Source organism: Psittacula echo (assembly GCF_963264785.1).
Source record: "Psittacula echo genome assembly, chromosome: 3".
NCBI lineage: Eukaryota > Metazoa > Chordata > Aves > Psittaciformes > Psittacidae > Psittacula > Psittacula echo.
In genome coordinates this window covers 1,273,938-1,291,770 of record NC_137736.1, presented here as the reverse complement: position 1 = coordinate 1,291,770, position 17,833 = coordinate 1,273,938, and the positions used below count along the sequence as shown (strand labels likewise).

Here is a 17,833-nt window from a genome sequence, read left to right as displayed (position 1 = left end):
ACCTTCTTGCATTAAAAAGAAAGAAATATGAACTAAGTGACTATGTTCAGCCTATTCTATATGCTGATCACTAAAGGCTTTCAGAAAGACGAATCTAGTGAACATAATACGACCCTTAACATAGTCAACAAAACTGTAAATGTAACATACTTCTGTCATGTTCAGGGAAGTTGAACTATAACTTACATTTTACACTGGTATATTTTTTTAAGCAGAAACAGGATATACTTTAATAGATGCTATTCTCTCCAAGTAGAAACCGAAAAATATTAAAAAAAAAAACCAAAAAACAAACAAAAAAACCCCAACAAAAACCAAAACAAAACAAAACAAAAAAACCAGGAAAATGAACAAAAGTAAAGGAATAGGGGCAGATAGCTCTCAATGCTTTAGTTTTAATGGATAAATAAATCCCATCAAAGATGCCAGTCTTGCATCAAGACACAGCAGAGCGCATCTTATTAGACACTAAAAAAAAATCACATGGCAGAGAAACTCTTGCCTGACAGTTGATTTTGTATGTTTAGTGAAGCGTGTGCTTCACAGCCCTTCCGACCCTGAAGGCATTCATCATGTCTGTCTTCTGCTGTGGGATTTCTCAATAACAGGAACTGCATTTTGCTGTGGCCTCTTAATGACTGAGAACCCTAACACAGCATCTCTCCTCCTAAGAGAATGGGTATTGGGCTTCAACAAGCTACATCCTCCCTCCTTCAGATACAGTAGCCTCAACTCCCTTCCATGTCCAAACAGCTTCCGTCTCAGTACCTTCAGAGCTGAAGCACAATTCTGCCTGCTTAGGAAAGGGAAGTCCAGCATCACTGCTGGTGTGGAATGCAACAGCAGCAATGAAGTAGCTGGTCAGAAAGCCCAAGCACACCTCTTGACAACAGCTGGGCAAAAAGCCCATGTTTCAGGAGCTGTTTGGTGAGCTGGCCTGCTGCAGAAACTTGGCATTAACTTGACAGAAAGAGAGACAAGATGACTAAATGTGAAAAGTTACTGTAAAGGCTGTCTAAATACACCCTTGAATTGCTTAGGCTTTATCTCAAGAATGAAAAGGGGTGAGGCATCCCTGCCCATGGCAGTGGGGTTGGAACTAGATGATCTTAATGTCCTTTCCAACCCTAACTATTCTATGATTCTACAAATTATAATGAAGATGACTAAGAATTTTATTTTGGAACAGGTTTTCCCACAGAGATGACCAGAACTGGATTAAAAATGGACAGTTAGACAAGAATGACTTCTTGCAAACCACCAGCCTTCCCTGCAGGAATATGTTACCCTTCTATCTCCTTCAATCAACCAGGAGCAAATCTTAGATTTCATTCTCCAAACTGGAAAAAATAAGTATTTACAGAAGTAAGTAACAAAACACTGATTTGTTCTCTAAGGTGAAGAGGTCATCTTCTTGAGGAAGACACAACCTCATGATAGGAAAACGGAGAGTTCAGTGCAATGCAGAGTGCTGTTTCGCACAGGTAATGTGCTCCCTTACTTTCATGAATAAACAAGAGGAGCCTGGGGAAGGTGTATCTTGCCTCTCAGTGGCACATATCCCCGGCTTGACCCACCTTACCATGTTCTTCTCTAAACCTGAGAGTCTGCTTTCCACAGAGCAAAATTCTGAGCTCCAAAAGACAGTTATTTACTAAATGAAAGCTGCTGTCCCAGATCCACCATGGCCACAACTGCATAACTTCAAGGGAAACACCAGTGCTGGAAGCAGCATGAATATAAAGTGTCTGACTCTAACCTGTTATGTAACTTGTTATCCATAACAAGACAGGGACTTAACAATAGGGCATGACTGGAAAGTCCACCTGACAAACATTACCTTTTACACTGATTAATGCTGAGCAGAACCCAACCTAACTGGAGTCTAGGTAATTTAGGTACCTGAGATACTATCTAACTGTCCAGCTCCAAGAGTTCCCTTGTGTTACTTATGTTACTTTCAGCAGCTTGCTTGCTACAGCTGCAGACCACATCTGGTAACTACTGCCAGCTGAGCTAGGTTATCCACTGCCAGGTAGCACCCAACATGGTAGGAGCTAATGCACTCTTCCTCTCATACTAGGTTACAGTGGCTGGCTGCTTCCAGGATGTCAACTAGGTAATAAACACTGGAGTACTAGAGATTGCACTAGCCCAGAGCTAAACCCCACCTCCAAACAGTAAAACATTTCTTAGATCCTGACCGAATAGGTGTATCTTTAAAACAATCTTGTGTAGACACAGTTTTAAGCATGCTTTTCTCATTTCTGTATGATAAAAGTTCCTTGCGACTTAACCATACAACAGGTCTGCTTCATGATTTTTTTCTACTTGCTTCAGAGATGCAAAACACAGTAAGTTTTGACAGTCAATCTCAAAAAGAATCCGAGCCCTGAAAGACCCCCATTTATTTCAGTTGGAGTCTGCCTTTTTTTTTTTTTCATCTGCATTACATATGACTCATTAAAAAAAAAAACAAACCCACATCTATTGAGAAAGAAACTCATTAGGATCACTGAACTAAATTACAAAACAAAGACCAGACATCATTATCGTCAAGTAACATCAGTCATGAAATTCATCTGTTGAAGCTTTGGACATCTATTAATAAAGAGTTTCACAAATTCATTTGGAGATGCATTTGAGCAGAGTAAGAAAGTGAAGTTATAGCAAATGAAAATACTCAGAAAGGATAACTCCATACTCTAAACCCAAAGTTCATGCTTGAGGCCTCTTTACTACTGGAGGGTGTGCCTGCCTCCCACTGTTGTCTAATCAGCAGCACAAAGATACTGCCTGTCTCTGGAGGAAGAACTATCTTAATTAAATTGTGTGTTACTAGACCAGGATTAAAAGAGCTAGTCTACAAAGTGTTTAATACAGAACGCACATGATACCTGGCACAGGAACTATTCTGCAGTGCTGTGCAGACTTTTTTTCCTTCACATCAGGTAGTCCTTAATTGCAAGTACATGTAGTATGTGTACCACAGAAATCTGCAAGAGCCTTACGCTCAACAGATGAAGTACTCTAATGCATGAAAGTGGTGGGGAAACGAGGACAGCAAAAGACCTCTCAGCAAGTAATAGCAACAAATAGCTTTCTGGTCATCACACTTCTTCCCTGTGAACATCTGCCATACATAGCAGGAGTTACTTATGGTCATGGGGCTCCACAGTTGACAGAAATAAAGAGAAAACACCAGGGTAATTTGTAAGTACCCAACTTTAAAGCAAAACCAAAAAATAAAAACCACCCTCTAGCTTTAAAGTGATGGGATAGGTTTCCGCAGGCTGGAAATACCTGTGCTATTTCCAATGATAATGACTGCTGTCCCAGAGGTTTTCTTCTCCATTTCTGCTGGTTGTCATTCTGGAGAAACAACTTGTCAAAAGTAGGCCATAATTTACTCCGGCTTCTCCAGGTGAAACCAAGAAGCAATTGCTCCGAGGTTTTATATGATTTGACCAAGGTCAAAACCAGTCTCCTACCCCATGGCTTAACAAACCTTGCCTGTGAAGGAGAACCAACTGATCAGCTAGGTAGACCTACCCACTTCAAGCCTGCAGCCTTAGTTTCAAGGCAATGGAGCAGATGTGCTAGCTGGAGAAATCCAGTCCCTTACTGATTTTCTCTGTATTCAACTGAATTACAGGGTTGTTACACAATGTAGAGCAAGATCCTGTTAGATGTTGTACTGTATACGTGAACTGTATCCTTCCCAAAAAAAAGTACTTCTAAATTGAGGTGTTATCTGAAGTGTGCAGAAAGGTAACACTTGACTGGACATACTGCATATCTCTTGCTCCTCTGCATTCTGCTACAACCTGCTGCCTTCTACAGTCCTTCAGAAGTAGAAGGCCATTTTACAAGGTCATTTTACAACACTTTTGAAACCCTCTTCCCCCTTCTCTAATTGCTACCACCAACTATGACCTTTCCTTGCCAACTGCCCATTGCGTTTATTCAAAGGAGATTTACAATTTCCACTTGGTCAGTAATACAGTAAGGAAGCTGCTTTAGGACTTAGGCCAGCTGGAAGTCATTATTTATAGATTCTCTATGTGAAAGTCTACTAATATTCAAATGATACATTTCAAATGTAAAAATCAGCATTTTACAGCTGTATACAAGCTAGCGCAGTATGTGCAAGGTAGCCTGCCTGGATTAGCTGTTTGGTGCTGTCTCTGCAAAAATGAAACATTTTAGTATACTAAAAACTGCATTGTGTATTTATTACATATTTCACAGGGTACAAACAGTCACTGATCAACCACGCTAACCTCTGCTAAAGCTCTGAAAAGCATCTTTCACTGTAAGTTTTTGTGGTTACCACTTTCATCTTGTCAACACAATCCTGATATTCAGCATTCTAATGTTAGAAGGAAATATCAGGTAAATTTGAAGTAAAATTACACAGACAGTGTACTCAGACCTTTTTGCTGCAAATCAGCTTTAAAGACACCACCTCAACAGGCAAGCAGCAATGTCTCTGTATATCTGTAGAATGTCTCTCATTTTGCTTCCCACGCCTGACTTAGACTACATAAAATAACAAGTGCTTTCTAATAACTTACAGTGAACATCGAAGACAACTGGTTCAGACTGTATTGTTTTCTGGCCAGATGGTCCATAATATGTCACAATGCAAGTGAACTTGGCATTCGCATCTTCCTTTGTCGGCTTGTACTGAAGAGACGATGTCATGGTGAAGAGTTCTGTTGACTTGTCCACAATCTTTTGCAAATTTATGACCACAACTGAAAAGGAAATACTGTTTCAGGGTCACACAGGCAAATTTGCAGGCTTTTTTCCTACACGTTGTTGCTTACTCCGTATTTGTTATCAGGATACAAACATGCAAGCAACACAACAAATTACCCAAGGGACCGTAACAGTTTTCCTCTAGTATTGCCATTGATGTATATCAGGAACATTTTATCAAAGTCCCAACATGCTGTACATCTTAGAGCAAATCAAATCAGAAAAAAACCTGTAAATTGGTGGTGTTTTTAATACAAATCTCAGCTCAATTTTTAAGCTGAAAAAAGGCCTCAAAAATCCTGGCAAAACCAGTTTTTAGGATCATATTTACAACTGAATTTTTTAAGTATTGTCATTTTTATGGAAGGTCAAATATTGTGATCTGATTAGCCTATCAAAATCAAATTTGAAAGAGTGAAAAAACAAGCAATCTTTGTAAATATCTTGGAAAATAAATACTTGCATGAGGACATGATTATTTACATGTTCCAAACACAATATTGGACAGGTATGAAATTGAGACAGCTAACACCTAATAAGAAGCTGGAAATTAGATTCAGGTTTCTACTAGCTACACAGGCTCAAGAATAGCTTTGCAATAGTATTAACAAAGGCAACCCTCATTCCCCATGATGTAGTTTTAAAGCTAGAACCGAAAGAAAAAGATTATGTGGCATAGCTTGGGTGCTTTGAATGGCCTAGAAGTGTCCTTCCAGTTTCATCTTTCCAGGATTAGTTTTCCTTAATGGAATAACACATTAAAGTAGAGCAACTCTTATAAACACAATTCTTCATGCATACACCTGCCTGTGGATTTCGGGACACTGGCTATTATTGAAACGTACCTTCTTCCATGGGCTGCAAAACTCTTCCATTTTTGTACCATGTAACATTGCCTTCAGGATAACTATCTCTTGCAACGCACTCCCCAAGCTGCAAGAACAGACAGCAATCAGTTGCCGTTTCTCTCTGCTATGTTTTAACATAATTCAATTTTTGCTTATGGTGCTTTGGGTAAAAATTTCTCGGAAGTTACAAGGCTTAATCCCAAACATTTTTCTTAAATAGGGCAAAACCCATCAATGAGGCTTCGGTACAATTTGGAAGAGGGTTTGTTGGGGGGTCTAAGGTAAGGATGGGCCGGTACAGCAGTGGCGACTGCACCCTTCTCTGAGCCTCATTCCAGCACCTTTGTCCATGTTGATTTCAGGCAGCTGTCAGGCACATAACTTTGAGGGAGAACACTGCTCTTACCATTTGTAGCTTCTCCGTCTGTAAGAAGTCTGCTTGATGCAAGATTTCTGGTTGAGAGGGTTGTTCTAAAACATAAATAGAAGAAAAGTGCAACTGAGGGGAGCACAAACAGCTGTTTGAAAAACACAAAGTTACTAAAAAGCCCTCATGGACTTTGAGACTAAATAGAACCATCTGGTCTGGTCTTACCTACACTTAGCCATTACAAGGAGAAAAAGTGAGATACTTCTATTTCAGTATTAACAAATGGACTGAAAAGGAAAAAGCCATCACTTTAAAATATGTCATAATGAATTCCACGCATTCTGACAACACATTTTTTAGCCAGGCAGACCAGTGCAGCACCCGGGAGGAGAGAACCTGATCCGATTTATATGCTACGCGTGCTGGAGAAGGAACCAGTGGTATAGAAATGATAACAGTAAAGCAGCTTTACTGTGGATATTACTGTAGCTGAGCTGTCACATTATAAAGGAACCAATTCAACCTAATCATTCTTCTAATGTTTATTTTTCCTAACTGTGATTGTTACATGTAAGAAATTCAGATGATAGAGATAAATGTAATTACTTAAACTGATTCTGAGTTAGTTATGACTTCCTTAAAAAAAAAAAATAAACTTTTTCTTCAGTGCCAGTATGTCTTCTTATTTGCTTTTATTATGGTAGATGGACCTCTTAGCCTGCCAAAGTGGAGGATCTATCAAAGTTTCCATCGTAAAAGAGTACTTTCTAGAGACTATATAACTTATCTGTTAAAATAGTTTGGCCTGAAGCCTGGAATGCAAATTTTTATCTGCAAAAGAGACAGTTTTCCCCACAATTTTATAGGGAGAAGGGAAGAATAAGGAAAAAAAAAAATATAAATCAATGTTTATACAGTCAAAAAAAGCCTCTGCACCCTAGCTATACTGCATTAAAAAGCATTCATATTATATACTTATACAGACTGAAACATCCTAAACCATGCCAGCTTACGGAAATCAAGCTCCCCAATAAATAATGTGTGTATGTCACTAATCCCACCAAAGTGAACTTATTACCTTGCCAAAAATCTCTACCCACTGATGAGCTTACTGATGTGCAGGTGTGCTACTGCTGCTATCACAGAGACAGCAAGCCAGCATGTGTCAACACTAATCCATTTGCTCTGTATGCATATGCATGTATGTGTGTGTATCTGTGTGCATACAAATGCACATATGTTGCTCACTTGGAAGACTACGCCAGGATGGAACAAGAACAGCTCAAAAAGGAAATGAAAGGCAATAAAAGAACCTATTCATTTGACAGTTTAAAAAACCCAAACAACCAAAAAGCAGTCAAAGCTACACACCAAAACCATCACAATTTCTCCGAAGTGCAAGTAAAGATTATTCTTTTAAGATATGTGCATACTTATTTCTCTTTTGTTACTTTTAATGGAAAAAGGTTAACCTATTCCCTGAAAGAACCTGTCAAGGACAAAACATTTTTATGTTAATTCAAGCAAGTGTGGTTTCACAGGACCATTAACAGGCTTTCTGGTTCAGATTTTTGGGTTCCATAAACATGCACAATTCACTGCCTGTTACGAGTCACCAGCTGGTTTATCTAAAACACCTTTCCACACCTCAGCTTTGCTTCCTTTTATCTCTTATCTCCCCCATGTCTAGTTTGTGAACACTTTTTGGTCCTTCGGACTCCCCAGCCCTGCAATGTTCCTACTGAAGGAAAGGGAAGACTCCTGCTCTGTAGCTCCTGTGTGGCTCTCCCTGTTTTGAGTGACCTGGTCACTGGAGCAGATAGACGCACCAGTTGAGAAACAGCCATATTCTCCCTCAGAGGAGCCTCTGAAAGGAAATACCTGCTGCCAGATTCCCACAGCCATAGCATGTGCACCAAGTTAATTCTCTACTTAAGACTTTCTTGGCATTTACTAGATCAACATCTGAGGCAAGAAGAAATTGTAAACTTGGCAGCAGGAGAGCCCACTTTGGTGGGTTTGCAGCTTAAGCCCACTGCTTATCTCTCAGCCTAAGAGCTTGCCAGAGTATTTTGCAACTCTGTATAGACCCTATAATAGGAGGAAAAAAGCTTACTGTCTGCAAAAGCCAAGCATCAGTACAGTAGGACAGCAGGTCATGGCTGCTGGGCTGCTCAGCTTTGGAAACCAGCCATTTAATTGCATGAAAAAGATGCTGACAGGATCCATCTGGAAAGCTGGTAGAGCTTGTTTGAGCAGTCCGGTAAATGAGACTAGCAGGTGGTGCTTGTGCAATGAACCATTTCAGCTCAATAGTTTTGAGTTAATCAGGTAGCACAGCTGAGGACATGACAAGCTCCCATACAACCCAGCATCAGGCACGACTTCTGGGATACAGCTGAGTTTCAGGTGTGCAAGATTTTGGTTTATGAGGGTTCACACTGCTGCAGTTTAGCTCTGTATCTGTGGTTCAATGAGTTAGAAACTATTGGTTAAATAAATGAAGCCTGCAGGCTATTCTTAACTCTTTTGTAATTAGAACAAGCAAGCCAGGAAGCAAGCAAGAAAAAAATGAAAAACCAGAAACCAGACATAAAGGAAGCGAAACACAAAGAAATGTTAAAATAACCCTAAATAAAGTTGTGACCTCAAAATTAAAAGCTGCAAAGGTTATTGGTCCTTGTAGTGCTAAGTCTGCCACAGTACGTGTGGCATCCTCTAGTCTAACCTTCCATCACAAATAGAAGATTTGGCTATTAGTACTAATGCATACAATAAAACATACAAGCTGTGCTCCGTGGCTGAGTTAGCATTGTGTTAATATTTAGTACAGTATACAGTAATTCAAGCAGTTAGCATTTCATTTTACTATATACCACTGTCTCATCTACCTATTTACTGCTGTGTGCTAAGTAAACATGATAATTCTTCATAATTTCCTTTGAAGCACTGTGTTTACTATGTGTGCTCTAAGCACACTCCTCCCTATTGTCATTAGTTCAATTGTTCTTGCAGTCAAATTGAAAGTGAAATGAAGGAACGGAATTACTGTTGACTCCTAATCTAGCTTCAAACTCACTTACGCCACCAACAGACTTCTGCCTAGACACCGCTGATGACTCCCTGACACCTGTTGCCAGACAGAAGCACAAGGCTGTCCTTGCGAAGCATGACTTTGCATTTTTCAAGCAGAAGTGTGATCTCTTAGAAACTGTCCATCCCTGCAGGCAACATGTTCCCACAACTGACTTACTTTGTCTGTGTAAATCTGCATCTGAAGAGCAACAAAGGCCAAAAAACCCCACCATATAAAAACATGAAGCTGAGGAAGAGACCCGCTGCAGTCACAGGGCAGCATTTACAGATGCTAACCTTTGCCCCAGCAGACTTGTGCCCCTAAAAAGGAGGCTGAGTCAGGGCTTGCAGGATTACATTTAGCATGGGGTAAAGGCCAGGTTTGTCCACACTCCCATATGATCTGAGCACAACTGTGCCCCAAAGCACCGGGGTTTGCACTGCAGATTAGCCTTGCAGTCGGGTTATAGCAGTTATCACTAAAACTTTTCTGTGCTCTAAGAGAGAACCGCAAACTGGTATTCCTCCTGGTAGCTCTGGAGAGGACAGAATAAGCATTTGGGGCTGGCAACTCATTTTCCAGCCTCTCACTCTCTCCCTCACAGTTCATACCATTGCACATAGGCTGCTCAGTGCTGCTTTAAACCTCGCCCCTGATCTCATCTTGCAGACTGCACACAGTTAATGCTTCCCTCCTGCAGAAAAATTCACTTGGAGAACAAACGGAAAATAATCAGTGCTAATTTTACATTTTTCATTTCCAAGGCCAAATGACATCATATAAGTGAGTCATTATCAAAGCCTAAAATTCTCTTTGAGCCTGCACTTATCATGAATAAACTGCAAGTGCAGGCAGCCCTGTTACATAAATGCCACCAGTAGATTACATTTTTGAAAGCTGCAGAGATTTGCTAGTCTTAGTAACTTACTCAGCCAAACTTACTTTCTTGGCTTCAATCTTTCCCTTAAACAAAAGTTTCCGTAATTTACGATTCACATGCTGATGAATGTTAACGGTAGTAACAACTAGATCTACTTACTGAAGACTTTGACTATCGTTGGCTCTTCAAAAACATCATCTTCTGTAACAAGCATACATACAAATCTCTTTTCATCACTGATTCTTGCATTCTTGATGGATAAAGTATAGTTTTCTGAGAGACTCAACCTGTCTTTGTACTCTGGTACATCATCATACTGCACATTTTTTTTTGTTGATGACCTGAAGGCAATAAATACTGGAGATCCATTCGGCATTTCCTATAATAAAAAGATAAATACCTCTAGTTTGCACAAACACTCATTTAGAAGTTCTTGAAGGTCTGCAATTGGTACAAACGCATCATTTGATAAAAAAATCTGATAACTACATCAGATGGCTTTTTTCCTGATGAATTTCTGCTATACAAACAAGAAATTCAATGTAATACAAGAACTAGTTTAAGACTGCTGTGGTACACAGAGAACATCATCAGTAGAGATAATTTCAATCCATTGGTTCAATCTCAGCACAGCAGAGGGCTTTCTCTGATGAAGGCTGGTGGTTTTGGCACCAGCTGCCTCCGTATGAAAAAAGTACTTGAAACAGAAGCATTCGTGAGCTCGACTTAGAAGCTTCAGTTTCCTTTTCTTTTCCATGATTGTTTTACATATTCATATTGTTTGTCTGGGATATTCAGACTTCATTCCAAATGCAGGATTTAATCAGCAAAACTGCTTTTTTTATTCTAAATTAGGTTTTAACTATTTTTTTTGTTTGTTTTGAAAGGACCCAGGAGCTCATGGCATGGGACTATACATACAATCAAATATTGTTACTTATGCATGCCCTGATAATCTGCAAAATAGCATTTTCTAGACATCCTCCTTATATTAATCAGAATGCTGTTACCATCCTCTGAAGAAATACAAAGTTGACAGCCTTGCACAAGACCCCCATACAAAAAAAAAAAAAAAAAAACAACATTTTTGAAAGACAAAGTTACGGGTGGAGTTCTGCAGGATTTGATTCCCCCCGCCTTATACACACATAGAGCAGGGACAGGCTCTGGTTGCCTTTATTTAAAGTGAGGTGAAAGGCTGACTCCATCTTTACATTCAGTATTATGCTGGGGCTAAAGGAGGTTTTCGTTCTCTTTTATCCCTTGCACCTTGCAGCAAAGATGCAAGCTGTGTTCCCAGCACAATACCTCAGCTTGACTGCAGAGTCCACAAAAGCAGGAAGATGCTCTTACAAGAGATGGGTGCTGTCAGAGATGGGCAAGGAGCAGGAGGCAACAGCTAATGTGAAGTTTAAATTCCCTTACAGTCTTCCTCCTTCTCCCACTTTCAGAATACTCTAGATGTCTGTCACACAGGAGAGAAAGTATTGCCTTGACTCGATACACAGGAAACTGGCTGTCAAGTGCAAATGAGCTCTTAACTCTAAGCCTACCCAGCACACAAGCAGGCACAGGCAGACATTCAAAGCAGCAAAGCCTGCTCCTGTTAGGATGAAGTCTCCCCAGTGCTTCTGGGCTCCCACCAGGAACATGAATTGCTTCTCCCAAAGCAGCAGAGCAGCAAACGTAGTTCCTCCTTCTTCCAATGAAATATTCATCTAACCAAAAACCCCTGGCACCCCCTCACACACCAAGCACTGCCTAGATGGGAGCTGGCCAGGGAGAACAGATAACATTTCCACTTGGTTACATGTGCTGTGTCAAGAATTTATACAATAGCAACTAGATAGGCTCTTTTGCATGGTAGGTTTCATGTTCCTTTCCACTTAAGAGAAGCTATAATATTTGCTTCTTGGTACTTGTCTGAGATGAGCAACCCAAATGCACCAGATAAAGATAACGCATTTCTTTCCCTCAAAATAGCCTTGCATCTTCATAGAGATAGACTTGTGTCTTCCCTAAAAAAGACAGCAGACTGAAACAAACACACTGCGAAATGCAGGCACTGCATCTTCTGAGCACTTATGTGAAAGGTTTCACTGAACCTCTTTGGCATAACGTTCTCCACTGACTTCTGCCTTCATTTCCCAAAACATGTTTGTGGAGAAGGAGCTCCGGGGTGGATGAGGGCTGCAGACCTCCAGGTACAAAGGAAGGAACCGGGAGGGATTATGACACACCTCCCAGCAGCAGACCAGAATGGTGTAAAATAGGCTGCTGGATGCCATTTACAAAGAGAGAGCTACATAATTTTAAATCCACTGTTACAGTAGAAATCACCTGTTACTGCCGGTAACATTTCAGCATGAGAGAAGGTTCAGATGAATTTCACAGAAGCAAGAAAACCAGTTGTCCTGATGTCAGTCTGAAAAGCATAAGGGTTTTGGTATTCTGGTGTTTTCCAGTATGTATGCCTTCAAGGTTTCATTTCACTGATGTGCTTACTCTCCTTTTGGCCTGGGGTACCAATCGCATATAGAAGCGCATTCGGCGATGTTCCTACTTCAAGCTGACCAAGAGAACCAAGAGGACACCGTGTTTTCACCTTTATCTTCTGTGCACCAGAAATAGCAGAGTGAAACCACCAGAAACTGAGGTCAGCTCTGCCCTCTTCTTTAGCATCCATGAAATACAATGCAGCATGAAACAGTGCTGAGTGACTGTCAGACCAACCAACCAAAGGACATCACTTTCCCAGGGACAAAACACTGTCCTGCTTTAGGCAGCCCACTTCAAAAGTATTCAAACGTACGACGGCTCTATCAGGCAAGCGAGACACCACTGGGTAATGTGCCAGATCTCTGATACAGGTTGGCAGAGAACTCCCGAATAATTATTTCTCTTGAACAATGAGATTAATTCCTCAAAACTCCAACCTTGGCAGAAATGATGCCGATTGGAATCCTGTAATCTCATACACAAAAAATAACATACCAGCTTTAATGAATGTAAGGTAAGCTATACTTACATATTTCCATTTTCCAAACATAAGACCATCTGGTACTTCTAGACGACAAGGCATAGTAATAGTATCTCCATATACTGCATTTACTGTGTACAATCCCAGAGCTAGAGGAGAAACAGAAAGAGACAAACAATTTTAAGTGTTTTCTGGAGTCCCCATACGCTAGGTAATGGTTGGTTCACAGCTATTACAAAAGCAGAGCCGCCTCCCTGACAAATGGTTATTTTCCAGCATGTAGGATTTATACCCAAACCTCTAATAAAATAGGATTCCTGTCACTAACTTAGTTTATTTAGACATATCAACCCTTTTTGGACCCACATTTCCTGCTGAAGTCAAGTGGGGTACATTTCCAAACGGGATTGTACCCGCTCAACCAGATTAACGTGTATATTGCTATCAGTATCCACAGCTATTGTCTCAAACTTGAAACTTCAGGAAAAGGAAAAACCCTAAACCTTTATTTTCTTCATCTCAAAACCCAGCCACTTCTGCCTGGAGAGCTTGTCCTGCGATGCAATACGGTGAGGAGGCCAGCAGACAAGTGATACTCTGACTGCTGCACTGCAGTGAAAACTTGGAAGAAAATAAGAGAAACAGAATGTTATTTAAATGCTGGGTTCCCTTAAACTTGGGAAACAAACTAGTTAGTACATTTAGATTTTGGAAAAGTGAAATGCTTCCATGAATTATTTAAGAACAGGTTTTTTTGGAAAGCTCAGCACAATATTATTGTGCTAATGCATACAAATTTACAGAATAAAACTGACCCACTTATTCTCATTGTCCAAGACATGCGAATTGAACAAAAAACCAGACCCCAAAGTGATGAAATGTTAAAACACAAGGAAGTTTAAAGGCAAAGCTGTTACAACTCGGTGCATCTGCTATAATGCAACTTTGCTTTGTTCCTGTTTTCTGTATTTGCCCCTGCTGTCCGTGATGCTCACTGCTCCTCGCACTGGAGGGAGTTTTTGCCTCTGGTGCTTGCCTGGTGTCACTGAGTGAGCATACTGCTACCTGCTCCCACCCAGATGTCTGCAGCTATTGTCAGAATCTTCTGCCCAGAGACTCAGGATCTCCCCCACTTTGCTCTCCCTTCATTTGCAACTGGAGCTGCAAAATGAAGGGCTTGCTGCCAAAGAAACCTTATTTAAGGGAGAGCAGTAGGATGCTGGTGATGTAGCCAGAGGCACAGAGACACCCATTCCTTCTAGAAACATTAATTTTCCAAGAGATGCAGCCCTTCTTGCTAGAGCTGCAAAAAACAAACCTGTTCCCATGCACCCCTGAAGACCTGAGGCTCAGATCCCTTAACTTTACCCAGATCCCAAGGCAGCTAGCTACAGGGATGACCTGACAATAATACTGACTGCCGATGTGCTCTCTGTAGGGAGAGTTTTCCCAAAGGATTACTTCTCTTTCAACAAAATCATGTCTTTTCAAAAAGCCAAACACTGAATCCCTTGCCTACAGTTGCAGTTAGACAGACTCTACAGCATTTTCCTCAGGTGAGGATTCCAAAGCTTACAGTTAGAATGAGCTCATATGTGTGATTTGTATCACAATACTAAATGAGGCTGTGATTTGGGTTGTGTGGTAGTGCACAGAGAAACAGTACTCCAAAATCTTTCCTTAGAGAAGCTTACAACCTGGATGGCATCCCACAGTAAGGCAGAGAAGCAGGCGAACAGGCTGGAGGGACCAAAGGAATGCAAGAGCTAACAGGCACCGCTACCCATATGTATCTTAAGCTTACTTTCCTTCGCATTGCTCCTTTTCAACTAAACAACTGCTAATCCTCTTCTGATTCTGTTATATGATTAGTCACAAACATATGCTAGTCACACTACAAGGACTGCACGCTCTCATCTGCAGTACCGTTTACGAAGACCAGCAGTTTTCCAAGTGACAAGAGCAGTCAGCCCACTAGATGGTGCTGAGTAAGAGCAATCCTTAAAAGTTAAAGGTTTTTATAAGAAAGCAGCTAAGTTCGATTTTATGGAAATAGGGCCAATGTTTCCCAAAATCCAACTATAAATGGAAGTAAAATTTGAAGCTGGAACAAATTCTTCCCTTGGCCCTCTCTTGCACTCACCCTCATTCTGATCTCCAGGAAGGGAACAATGCAGCTTTGGCTATGCAAGTTGAATCCTAATTTCCAGTTCTGCTAGAATTAGGAAAAAACAGTCCTTTTGGTTCCTGTCTTCCATGGACGTGAAAGTACATGAGACTTGCAAATACATACTCCATTAGTAAGCTGGTTAGTTCCCATTCAAAATCCCAGTCAAGTGTCATTTAGTAATTTGAATTCTGTAATGGTATTTTGCATCACATGGAAAACCTGAAGTTGCTCCTCCTGCTAGGACATATTCCCTGTCATTAGGGAAAAAGAAAATGACCCTGTGGTATCTGTGAGGATGTTCTCCCCTAGACACCCATTTAACCCCTGCAAGTTGCTCAGGTAGTGAGCATCCCTCACTGAAGAACTGACAAATAGCTTCATGAGTATCAATGAAACTGCTTCTGGCAATGATTTACATTTATAATTCAGAGCAGGTAACTAGTGAATGGCCTGATAAATGCAAGACTGGCTCCTGATTTTAGAAAATCTCTTTCATCTCAGAAGCATTCCTTAGGATGGACAAACGACCCCAAAAATCATGTCTTGCCATAAATTCTGCCAGTTTGCTAGGAATGTGTTAACACAAAAACCAAAACCACACAAGTTTTATTTTAAATGCACAGAAATGATCCTTACAAGAATACAGGAGGTCCTGCTGTAAAAATTTCTCTTCCCACTTCTGTAGCAACAAATATAGGACATTTAAGGAGTGCAAACTAGTTGAGTAACTGCAAGCTTTCACTGCAAGAACTGCAGTAATCGTCACAAAGCAACACTGCAAACCTTACATTTAAGAAACAAACAAAAAAACACCTCAAAGAATCCAGAAACTCCTCTCTGTTGCTATTAGATACACTTGTAAAATGGTGGGATGAAGAAGAAAACTGAATGATTGCTTAATGATACAACAGAGCTTAGGATCAGCCATCATTTTTGAGAGCCCTTTACATAATTTCCAGCTCATTCTAAGGAAAATAAATAGATAGATAAAGCAAGATCAACAGAATAGAACAAATTGCTCCATGCACTAACACAACACAGGGTCAATGACAAGGCCCTCCTACCTCATTAACTGCAGGAGGGCACATAGACAACTGTAGGGAATAATATTACAAGAGGTTATTAGACATGATACCCTGCCCTTCTGTATTTCTGATGCACCTTTAAGAGCCCAGCCAACTCCCCTGCATGGTTTTCAGATGTTAACTACTACAACTGAGCTGACACTGTTACTAACAACACTCAACTCAGAGGCAGCATCTTGTCCCATACACTAGGAGAAGCTCTACTCAAACTAGCTACAAATTCATAGCCTATATACCTATATGAATCCACACCTGTATAACAGGTTAATCTGGCTCACTTTCCTTCCAAGTCTTTAAATGCATGTTTGAGCAGGCTGAGGTTTAACTTATTTCCCCCTCTCTGACCCAGTGCTTGGACACAGCAGAAAGCAGCAGCATCAGGAGGTATGGCGACTCAGAGAAAGATCCCAGCAGGGCACTGTTAAATTGAGATGACATTTGCACTTGATGCTTTTAATTATAGTATTTTCCACATCCCCACAGCACTGCTAACTGCATCTTTCTTTGTCCCACCTCTCTGCATGTGTTTCACAAGGGAAGAACCAAACGGTACCCACATATTTGGGTGACAAAACAAAAAATACCTGGGTACTTGAACTGAGGCTAAACAGCAGAAGAAGTTACTTTAGATCTTCACCAGGAGTACCTGATGCGGGTCATAATTAAGACTAATTATGATTTTCAAATCAAAGGGATCATACAAGAGGAACGGATAGAAGGTGAGTATCTAAAAATCAGGAAGCTGATGTTACTCTGAGGAAATAACAGAAGCTGTAGGAAGCGTGCGGAAAGCAACCATGATTTCCACCTCTACCTTCCATATGGAATCCTGAGGATTTTTCTTCCTGCATACACCTTAAGTGCTGAAGAGTAACATTTCTGTCACAAATGTAAAAGAGAACCAGGGCTAGCCAAACACCCTGCAGGTGCAAGATCCATGGGAGACCATGAACCTGCATCTGAAAACTACAACTAGCAAAGATACTGCCCGAAACTCAACTTCACTGGCCTGCTCAGCTGCCTCACAGCACAGCTTACTTCCAGATACTGAACCAATGTAAAACCGGGCAGCCGAACCTCCCTCAGTACCCTGGAGAGTCCACTGATCTAAATGACATTTTATATCTACAAAGCTGTCCCGTGTTTTTTTTCTGCACTTAATTTTTCACTGCTGACTCTTCTGCCCCAGCAGGTTCAGCAATGATGCTTTCTCTTGCACTTTCTGGGCCTGAGAAGCAAGGTCTCATTACCAGAGAACAGCAGGACATGCTGGCTGCTATGGTTTTTTGCAACAATAAGCAGGAGAGGTCAATTAGCAGCTCCTGGAATGGAAGTGTCCGAAACCAAGAGCTATTATGCCTATTTAGCATCTACTTCAGAAACTGTAGTCAACTACTTTGGAAACTCTAAATGAGGATTAGCACTCCAGATCTTTACTTGAGGTTTTGGCCCTTCCATTTTATCTCCAGGTAGTCTAGATTAGCTTGTACTTACTTCATAGTGGGAGGTTAAAAAGCTTGGCTTCATAAAATATGCATTTAATCACGATGTTTGCTGTCAGTTCTGAAGTAGCAACCAGTGGATTTTTCCCATCAATTCCTAAAGGGATTTCAGTTTTATAGGCATACACACAGGTACTCTTGTGTACCCGCTTAGGAGC

The 17,833-nt window shown here is 40.8% G+C and overlaps 1 protein-coding gene across 1 annotated transcript in view; it reads right to left on the bottom strand.

The window, feature by feature from the left end:
- Positions 1 to 17,833, bottom strand: part of ALCAM (activated leukocyte cell adhesion molecule) — a 129,064-nt gene that overhangs the window by 28,303 nt on the left and 82,928 nt on the right. The window contains 5 exon segments of the mRNA XM_080612284.1: positions 4,578 to 4,760; positions 5,610 to 5,697; positions 6,019 to 6,083; positions 10,098 to 10,317; positions 12,967 to 13,067. Of these exon segments, the coding sequence (XP_080468410.1) occupies positions 4,578 to 4,760; positions 5,610 to 5,697; positions 6,019 to 6,083; positions 10,098 to 10,317; positions 12,967 to 13,067 (657 nt within the window).